The sequence below is a fragment of the Mytilus galloprovincialis genome, chromosome 3, assembly GCF_965363235.1.
Source record: "Mytilus galloprovincialis chromosome 3, xbMytGall1.hap1.1, whole genome shotgun sequence".
NCBI classification, from domain to species: Eukaryota; Metazoa; Mollusca; class Bivalvia; order Mytilida; family Mytilidae; genus Mytilus; species Mytilus galloprovincialis.
This window is the reverse complement of record NC_134840.1, coordinates 81617566-81628005: the sequence shown is the minus strand read 5'-3', so window position 1 is coordinate 81628005 and position 10440 is coordinate 81617566. Positions and strand designations below refer to the sequence as shown.

General features: G+C 32.3%; 1 protein-coding gene across 3 annotated transcripts; it reads right to left on the bottom strand.

The window, feature by feature from the left end:
- Positions 1 to 2511: 2511 nt before the first annotated feature.
- LOC143069114 (uncharacterized) lies at positions 2512 to 10440 on the bottom strand. 3 transcript variants are annotated; one of them, XM_076243580.1, is made up of 2 exons: positions 10286 to 10440; positions 2512 to 4145 (listed from the first exon to the last, which is right to left on the bottom strand). In XM_076243580.1, the coding sequence occupies exon 2, from the start codon at positions 4125 to 4127 to the stop codon at positions 2715 to 2717; it is 1413 nt and encodes a 470-aa protein (XP_076099695.1). In that variant the 5' UTR covers positions 4128 to 4145; positions 10286 to 10440; the 3' UTR covers positions 2512 to 2714. The 3 variants fall into 3 exon arrangements, with proteins under 3 accessions (XP_076099695.1, XP_076099696.1, XP_076099694.1); XM_076243581.1 differs by lacking the exon at positions 10286 to 10440 and adding an exon at positions 6610 to 6631; XM_076243579.1 differs by lacking the exon at positions 10286 to 10440 and adding an exon at positions 4822 to 5176.

Here is a 10440-nt window from a genome sequence, read left to right as displayed (position 1 = left end):
ATTTATCAATGTTAGTAACTAAATTTCTGTTTTTGCTCTATATATCTGTATTGGTATTAATACAAACTCCGCACAATATGAGAAGAATAATCAATCTCTTCCAAGTTTCCAACTATTTGTATAATGTCGTGTTGGATAGTGTAGGCATATACATGTATAAATTGTGTTTATTTTTCAAAAAATGTGTGTATTTAGGGACAATGCATGCAAGTGACATCATTTCTTTCCGGATATGGTACGATATCCTCCAAGTTTTGTATATTTCACTTAAATTGTGCGTTTTGAGGACAGGGCGTTCAAGTGACATTATTTCTCTCCGGATATGGTATGGAGCTTTCAGGTTTTGTATATCTTTCTTTAATTGTATGTTCTGTTGAATAGGCGTGTAAGTGACATTATTTATCTCCAGATATGGCATGGTAACCTTCCAGTTCTGTATATTTCTCTTAATTTGTGTGTTCTGTGGTCAAGATGTGTAAGTGACATCATTTCTCTCCGGGTATAGTATGGTAGTCTTCAAGTTTTGTATCTTTCTCTTAAATTCTGTGGACAATGCGTGCAAGTTACATTATTTCTGTCCGGAATGGTATGGTAGCCCTCAAGTTTTGTATAATTTTCATTATTTGTGTGTTTTGAGGACAGGCGTGCAAGTGACATCATTTCTCTCCGGAGATGGTATAGAAGCCTTCAAAAATGTAAACTAATTGCTCAATATCACATTCTTTCCTTATTCGTCTTATATTATTATACATACTAAGACCCTTTAACAACGTAGTTCTGACTGTGGTATGTTAGAGAAAAAATTAGTTCGATAACAATGGCAGAATATTATACGTTGATAGGAAATATTTATTGAACTATTTTGCATAGCTAATATCTGAACCTTTTTATCTCAATTTTTGGATATCTTCCAATCGATTTGTTTATTTTAAACATCAATACTTTACATACTTCCCCGTATTTTGTTCGGTTCTTTGTGGTACTTGATCTAGATGTTGATAGTTCTTGTATACTGGTTCAATATTAACTGAAATATTATTACGACGAGTTTTTCTCATATTAATTAAATTTAACAATCAATGACGGCAAAACAATGATGAGAAAAACAAAACAAAATTGGGTTCAATGCAAACGATGATTCTGCAAAAATACATTTTAAATAGCTTTAATAGGTAGAAAAACTTTGGAATATATTTAACTGTCGTTGTTGCTGACAATTGCAAATTAAAATTGAAGTCAAAGCGCTGTATCATCTTTCTACATGTTTTCAAAACATAACAACAGTATAATTTTAAAGCAGGTATCTGAATCAATTTTCTATTCATGAAAATTTTAATTTTGCTTGATGTATTGCATAAATTTGAATATTTTATGAAGCATTTAATGATCAATGTTATTCACGGGGAACTAAAATTACAAATTTATTTTAGAACGGACACGGACCTAATTAAATGGCGCAGCAGTGCACTCAGCAGTCAGCAGACAAGTATTCATCGTGTTGTAACTGGCGATGTCACTTTCACAGCATTTTACTGGCATTTTGTTTTTCGGTCTGTGCAGCCGTCCGTCCGTCCGTTCGTTTGTCCCGCTTAGGGTTAATTGTTTTGGTCAAGATAGTTTTGGATGAAGTTGAAGTCTAATCAACTTGAAACTTAGTACACCTTTTCCTTATGATATCGTCTTTCTATTCTTAATGCCAAATTAGTGTTTTGACCCCACGGTCTACTGAACATAGAAAATGATACAGCCAGTTGGACATCCTTGTACTATGGACACATTTTGGTTAGTTACAATATCAAATCTATGTGGCTTCTGAATGCCCGATATACAATTACAACTTTGGGATTTATACAGTAATAAGAACGGAATTTTCCAGTTACGATCTTCCGTGCCAAAATATTAAAACGCAATTTTATTTCAATTGTTAAAAAAGCATTTTTTTTTATTAACAGTATCAACTGGAAGAAAATAAAATATGTACAAGATCATTTACAACTGAAATTAGTTGTTTACTTGTCTCCAAAATAGCCCTTGTCCAAACTGAAAACACGATGACGAAAAATAAGTCAGTCTACAATATTTTTGGGACATGACCATAAACCCAAGTTTTCTAGTTTAGAGACCTGTTGATGGGCAGTTATTAGATGTTGATAGTAAGTGAAATTAATCAATATTTTCGCAAATTTTTTAAGTCGAATATGTGATAGTTCCTTGTTTGTGTGTGGGTGTGTGTGATTTATCGTTTGGTTGATATTGGGCTTTGTGTTGAATTCCGACTTATATATAGCCAATCCTTACATTTGATTCAGCAAAACGATATATATGTATCAAATATTGATGACGGTCACTACGCTTAAGTAAGCTTGAAAATGTGAGCAAAATCATTTACATGAGTATATCCATCCCTGATGAATGACTAACTGAGTGATTGACTGCATGGTGTTTGCTTAACGAGCAGTGGAAAATGTTTCATGCTTATATTAGTGTTTAGCATATCCGAAATATAATATATATACTTATACAATTCTTTATTTTATGATTTTTATTAACATTTCAATTTGCACATACAATTTATTTATTGCATGTGTAATTTTCTCAGTTACTTACGTCATAATAAGGGATTTATAAAATTCCTTGTTACATAAAGCACAAAATTTTAGCATAAATGGCAACGTAAAATGCACAAAAGTAAATATTACATCTTTTTAGTTACATTATACACACGTTTCACGTGCAGTCGTTAAAGCTAGTGTCCTCTCAGCACGTTTACTAACAGATGAGTCTAGAGGCGGTAGTTTCATAAGACTTAAAGGAGGTCTATTTGCAATTACCCCTGGAGGCCGATTTGCTACTTCCTGAGAAGAACGTCCACGTCGAGACATAGGTCGTGAGGATGATGTATAGTCCAATGTTGTATTTTGTGACGACTGAACACTATTTTTCTGGTAATTTAATGTCGTACTATTGACTGGATTAGAATCAATTGACAGTATAGGCTTTGGTCCATTTGAAGTCATGATGACCCTATCTGACTTCGGTCTATTGTTCATATTTGAAGTAGAATTTCCGTTTTTTAGTAACCTCGCTTCCGTTCTTTGACGCACAAGATACACATTTTCTGAAGTAGGTCTACTAGCTCGAACATTACCATATTGCTGCCTGCGGTGTCGTTGTCTGGTCGAAATTTCAGACATGGTGTCTTCTCTTTGACGATTTCTAGCATGCTTTTCATATTGTGCTTTACTGAAGCTTGTGTTTGTTGTGTTGGTATTTTCAGAGTTTTTATTTGTGCTTCGTAAATCAGTCCGTTCACGTCTTATACCAGTTCGTTCACGAATTATACCAGTTCGCTCACGTGTTATACCCGTTCGCTCACGTGTAATACCCGTTCGTTCACGTGTTATATCAGGTTCAACACATGGTACTGGTGTCTTAATATGAGCATACCTATCGTACCCTATAGGGTCAATAATGTCATTAGTAGGCGTGGCTGGCGGAGCCTGGACATTGAATGATGTCTCTGTTAGCACCATTTTTCTATTGTCGCCTTCATGGCGACTAGGACATTCACGATATGAACCCTCGACATCTCGTTTTCCTAGTCTAGAAGTTGGTCGTGTAGACCGGCAGCGTCTTTGTGCAGTAGAATCAACAGGACTCTCATCTTCGTCGTCCGCCGGTAGATGGCGTCGTCGGACGTAACTTGATTTTGGACGATTAATCCTGGTATTAATCATTCGTTCTTCGTCGGCCATTTTTGTTTCCTCCTCGTCAGATGATGAATTATTTATTATATTTTTATCATTATGAAATCCCATAGAAGTTTTAGATCTACCACCTTTTTGTTTATGCACAGAGAGACGTTGTGATAGTCTTTTTTCTGTCTCTTTAAATGAGCTATCACTTAAGCTATTATCCCTTTCCGCACAGTGATCGTCTTGGCGATGTAAGGCGCGTTCGGTAAACTTTTTATTTAATTCCTCTTGGTCCTGAACAAGTCTGAATATCTGATCTGCTTTTGATTCGTGAAAACTTAAATTGATTCGAGACAGTACTTTATCTGAAGAATTTCTGGGTGGTTCTGGATCGCTGTCGTTACTAACAATAGTAGCATTCGATGAGGCCATGGTCTACATGGTTGAAACCTGTAAATAGACCAATGAACTGTTTACATTATGATATACATTGTAATTCCGTGTCAAGACTTAATTAAAATGCCGAACAAAAGACAAAAAGAAAGAATTGGCATTTTAAAGATCATGCGTTTCAAATTACCAAACACAATCCATCTTTTCATAAATATATAACAATAAAAAAGAAAACCTTACATTTTGTTTACACTTTCGATTTTATTCCTTGTTGGGTTATAAATAATTGTAGCAATTACTGACTTTTTTGTAAATACATACTGACATTGCACGTGACTAGCCTGTATTGAAAATTGATGTACCATGCATTTTTTATACTATTTTTGTCAATTTTCAAAAAGACATATAATATATAATTTAAAAGTGCATTGAACGGAACATAGAGCATGGTAAATGCATTTAAATAATAAATAATAAATTCTTATGTCATTTTTAAATATATGTGAAAGTATAAACGGCATATGAATTGTTTAAATATCCATATAAAATTGTGCGTGTTTAAAATATAAAATATCTATGAAAATAACGAAGTATTGAAAGCTTTACAATGAAAACATTTCGAAGAATGTGTAATTATTTAACAGAACTCCTTATAAATGTTCCTGTCTGTGCTTCTCTAAGATCTGATCTAAGGCCACGTTAAACTTTTTAAATATATAGTTCAAAAACTCACCTCAAGTAAAATTTTGAAAACAACAGTCATGTAAAAAATTGTTATTTTAATATATCAGAAGTTTAGAACAAACTAACACATAACACTACGACGTGTGATTCCATACTTTAATTCCATGTTAAAGGCCACGGTATGTATTGTATAAATAACTCTTTAAATCGTCTTTGTCAAACCCCGGTTGTCATGGTACAATGTACACATAGATCGATCATGTTCTATGTGAACATTTAAAAGGATAAACTATCGTATCATAAACATTAATTCAATTCCAATTTGAAGATAAAGATGCAATTCTTCTTGTAAGATGAAACTTTTAACTCATGAAATATTTAAGACGAATCGAAATAGATTATCCATTATACGTCTCTAAACGTTCCGATACCCAATAGTTTTATCACAATTATGGATAGCTCACAATTTTTTAAGAATCTGTTTTTGATTCTGAATCTGACTGGAGTGTCATTCAACAAAGGTGTGATCGCACAATGAAAATGTAATTTACACCTGTAAATAGAAGTTCAGTCTAAAACGGGCTATTGATCTTCAGAATAACGTAGCTAAAACACCATGGAGCCATGATATGGAAAAATGATTGGGAAACCAATATAAAAAAATAGATTTGAATCAACCATCCGTCAACTTTTACGTCATTCCATCGCCAATTTTCATTTCACTATCCAAAGAAAGCTTCACGTTTACTTCTCGTAAAGACGAGACCTTGAACAAAAATATGCTGGTAATGATAATTATTTTAGTTTACCAATTAATGTATCAATAACATTTGCCATTTATGTTATTACTATTTGAACTTTATAGCCTTGTGTTTTTCTAAGTACATCGAAGAATCTGGACGAGTATCGAACGACAGTATAACATGGCAAATAAAAAATTTAAAAAACAAAAGGATGATAGACTTAATCTTTGTTGAATTCTTATATTGTCAATTTAATATATCAAATGTTTTTTAAAAAAAAATGCACTGAAATTTGTGTGCAATGCTAATCCTGATTATTCCAACGTTTCGCTTGTCCCTTTTCATAAAACGTTTACCATTGGCTGGTACATTTGTCATGTGATATTTAAAACCTTTCATATGGTATGAAAGCATGTTACTATTTAGAATTATCGCCATCGTAACACTTAGTTTGGTTTTAATACAATTATCCCTATTCAGAATAACGGTATAATAAATTTTTAAGTAAATACAGATTTTGTATGTTTTAAGTGATAAAAATGAAAAAAAGGCCACGAGTAGCGCACAGGTCATGTGTAAAAGGCAAGATAAGAGTTGGTGCATCACATTTATCAATGGTATACTTGATTGAACCTTGTATACATGTATCAGCTTAGGTGTAACAACACTTCAAGGGTATTAACATTTTTTAGCTTGTTACAAAAGCTTATATTTACCATGTTAAAGTGATAAAAATACAAAATGCCACGTAGTTTAAAAAAAATCATACATGTAAAAAGGTGCATCACATTTTAACAATGGTATACTTGACTCTAAACCTTGTATACATGTATCAGCTTAGATGTAACAACATTTCAAGGGTATTAACATTTTCTACCATGTCAAATACTGAAGCTAATATTTACCATGTTTAAAGTGATAAAAATGCAAAATGCCTCGCAATTGCAAAAAAAGTCATGTGTAAAAAGGTGCATCACATTTTATCAAGGGTATACTCGATTGAACCTTGTATACATGTATCAGCTTAGATGTAACAACACTTCAAGGGTATTAACATTTTCTAGCTTGTTACATATACTAAAGCTAATATTTACCCTAATCGTGACATTGAGCTAAGTGGACACTGTTGCCATGAGTCAGTGGTGTTCAAATTATTTAATACTTCCCCAAGTACTTCATTTTACTATACCTTTATGGGTAGAAAGTTAAAATCAATACGTTGAAAAACTGATATCTGCAAAGTCAACAAAAGCTCCGATACTAGTGTACGTAAAACTACGCTTTAACAATGCTTCTATTTAATTTCGGTCATACTCACGAATGTGGAATCGTTTCATCAATATATTTTATCAGGATTAGAACGAGTTTAATGAACGCTTCAAACGACTTTATCCGTAAAAACAAAATTAGTTATAGAAACTTTTCCAAAGTTTACGTATTTAAGTGACGTCATATATCATATTTATCTGCTTAATGTATTAGTGAAATAAAGGTGTGATGTACTTTGAAATTGAAAACTGAATAAATAAATAACAAATCCATATTTTGATTTAATATCAAGGATATGTGTTAATTTGAAATACACCAGTATTTGCAGATGTTTATGATAGGGAATAACTGTAGGCGAACTTAAATAAAAATGGTGACATCTTTCTAGCATAGACCAAAGGAAGTCGATGTAACCTACTGTCGACCACTTAGTTGCCTTTTATTAACGAGCAAAGTCCATATAATACAGTCATATATAAAGGCCCCGACATCACAAAATATAAAACGATTTAAACCAATACACCAAATATGACAGATAGCAATCAACGACAACCATTGAATGTTAGCTTCTTCTTGGCTGGGGACAGACACAAATCCTACAAATACCTTCTCTTTAGAAAGGAGTCACGGCCATGATTTGGTACAGACATTTCTAAAAGAAAGCTGGAGATTGAATCCAGTTTTATTTTTTCGTAATGTTCTATTGTATTTTTAATCTGTATTTTTTACTAATGTTCTATTGTATTGTTAATTTGTGTATTTCTCTATCCTGAATGTTCTTCCATTTATTTGTATTGTAGTCCTGTCATGTAATGTTGTCATTTTAGTGTTATGTTTAACATTGCCGTCAAAAAAGAGGGATGTTGAGCTACCCATAAAACTAGGTTCAATTCACCATTTTTTTCTTAAAATGTCCTGTACCAAGTCAGAAAAATGACTACTGTTGTCTTATAGTTCGATTTTGTGTGTGTTGCATTTCAGTTTTTCTGTTGTGTCTTTGTTCTCCTATATGTGATGTGTTTCTCTCAGTTTTAGTTTGTAACCCGGATTTGTTTTTTCTCAATCTATTTATGAATTTCGAACAGCTGTATACTACTGTCAGCTCCTACTGCTGTCATTTTTGATAGCGGACCGAATCATTTCACTTGCTTATGCTCCAATCAACTATACTTATCAGAGTCAAAGTCATGACATGGCTACCCAAACAAACAAACAAACGTACGCCTTACAGCTACATATTGATCCGAAGCAAGAATACGTGATAAGAAGCCTTTTAGCACGTCTGGATCTCCTTGGATGACGAAATACTTATATTTAGTTGAAAACCTAAATCAAATTGTACGTGACTGCGTATTTATACATCCATCGATCTCACCAAGCAGAACTCTCACCTAATTGGCAAATTTAGTTCTTATAAAATAAAGTCAACTTCACCATTGAAAATTTGGAAAATAGTGATAACTTTCTCTGACATACAGATAATCGATGCTGATTTGCACAAATAAAAACTTTTCGAACAAAAAAATACGAATAAAAAGTATATCAAACTAAACCCAAATAAATCAAAAGTGCCAAAAAAATGTAAATAAAAAGAGAACAAACATGTCTTTGTAGAAAAAAATCATTATAGGGAGAGAACAACAAATCTTTGTAAAAATAAAATATTCAAAACATTCCATTTCATTTTAAATGGCTTCCTTGTATGAACTTGGTCCACATTTAAAACATGATAATGCGCGTCACGTGCTCGTTGCAATTTCGTTACGTATGCAAATTTCTGTTCAGTGTAATCATTAAATCATTGATCATCTTGTTATTATTGTTTAAAAATAGATTAGTATCAAATCTTATCAATATATACTTGGGTATAAATTTTCCTGATGATTACCATCTCGTACATTGGCCGGTTTATCGACTTAATGAATTTTATTGGATTTTTTAGATTCTCAGTTAAAGTCCATATTCGTGACATATAGGAATAAACTATGAATAAACATTAAATTTGAAGAGTTTTCTGATATATCAAAATAAATTAGAGTTCCAATCTGCCTTCTGATCAAACAAGCACTTAATGCATTCGCCTCATTAAGCTGCACTGCACATGCACAATTACTGTTATAGGTTTTGTGCTATTTGTTCAGTGATTTTTTTCTTCCTTTCTTTTAAACACAAAGAAACTTTATCATAGCCTACTTTGGTAGAGTAAACTTGAAAAATCCTGCAAGGTTTGAAATGGTTTTGTGTTATTTGTTCAGTGATTCTTTTCTTCCTTTCTTTGCAACACAAAGAAACTATATCCTTCTTCAGTAGAATCAAATGAAAAAATCCTGCTACTGCGTGATTGTGCAACCATTGACAGGTTGGGGACAACCCACCATTTGGAAACTATTCCGCAGATCAGTAACAATCACTCAATTGTGTAATCGCTTGATAGTGTTTAACCAAAATTTTCTAAAATAAGTCATAGTGATTTAAATATAGAAAAGTAGAAAATGGAACAACTTCTGCCAAAGAACCATATTTTTGTTTTGGAAGTAGCTGGAAAATTGTTAATTTTTCGAAGTATTGATAACCTGGTAAACTTCTCAGTAAATCACGACTGACTTCTGCATATTTAAGAAATATTTCTGCGTTTTTCATGAAAATGTGCCGTTTCAAGAATTAAAATGAGATGAAAAAAAGGTTTTAAACACTAGAAAAATAAATCCTCACTTTAAAAGGATAAAGTAATAATTTGGAGAATTATCTCCCGTTTGGCGGTTTGGGCTTAACCTGATTACAGTTTGCTGAAACCAGATTTACTTCGCTTGAAATAACAACTGTTATAAAATGTATCACTGCAAGATTCATTTTGCAATGATACGTCAACAAAACGTGGAACACAGAAGTTCCTGACATAATCTTTTATGGTAAAGGACCTTGACTAATTACAATTTAATTGTAGTTCCATTTGCGCAAATTTTACATTCTTTGTGAAAATTGAGCGCAAGCTTGTCGACTAGTTTTCTGTACGGGTACCACGAAAAAGTTTTAGACAAATTTAACAATTAAACAACTATTTCTCTTTTGTATTAGTTTTTCATTTCCCAAAGATGTATCAATTCAAAATTTCGTTTGTATTTTCAATAAATTGTTTCTTTCTCCCCGTTACAAGAGCCGTAACACTAGAACGCAAATAAAGAGCAAACTGCGCTTATCTACTATTTAAATAATTTTATCAAACTATGATTCGATATTTTTTGGTATCAAAATGAAAGTTGTTTTTTTTAAATTTTATATTTTTTCTTTCGTTTCGTTTTTCATCTCGGTTACAATAGCCGTTACACTAGAACGTAAACACAACCAGTTGCGCTTATAAAATACTATTTAAATCAGTTATGAGCCTATTCGATAATTTTTGTATCAAAATAAAACCTTTATATTTTTTTCTTCGTGTTTTTTTTTTTTTTTTTTTAATTTTAATTTGTTTTAATTTCAAAATGAGAAAAACATCTCTCTTACCTGGTGGTCTCATGATTACAGAGAGAGATAGGTTATCCAGGTAATCGTATAGGTAACTTTGCCAATATCTTATATATATATATATGTATATACGTATATGCTTTATAATCCTATGATGTTGACGATCAAATTCTGACCATACAATGCCCATGTCA

Coding starts and splice junctions, on each gene's coding strand:
- LOC143069114 (XM_076243580.1), bottom strand. CDS start 4,127: ATGGCCTCATCGAATGCTACTATTGTTAGTAACGACAGCGATCCAGAA.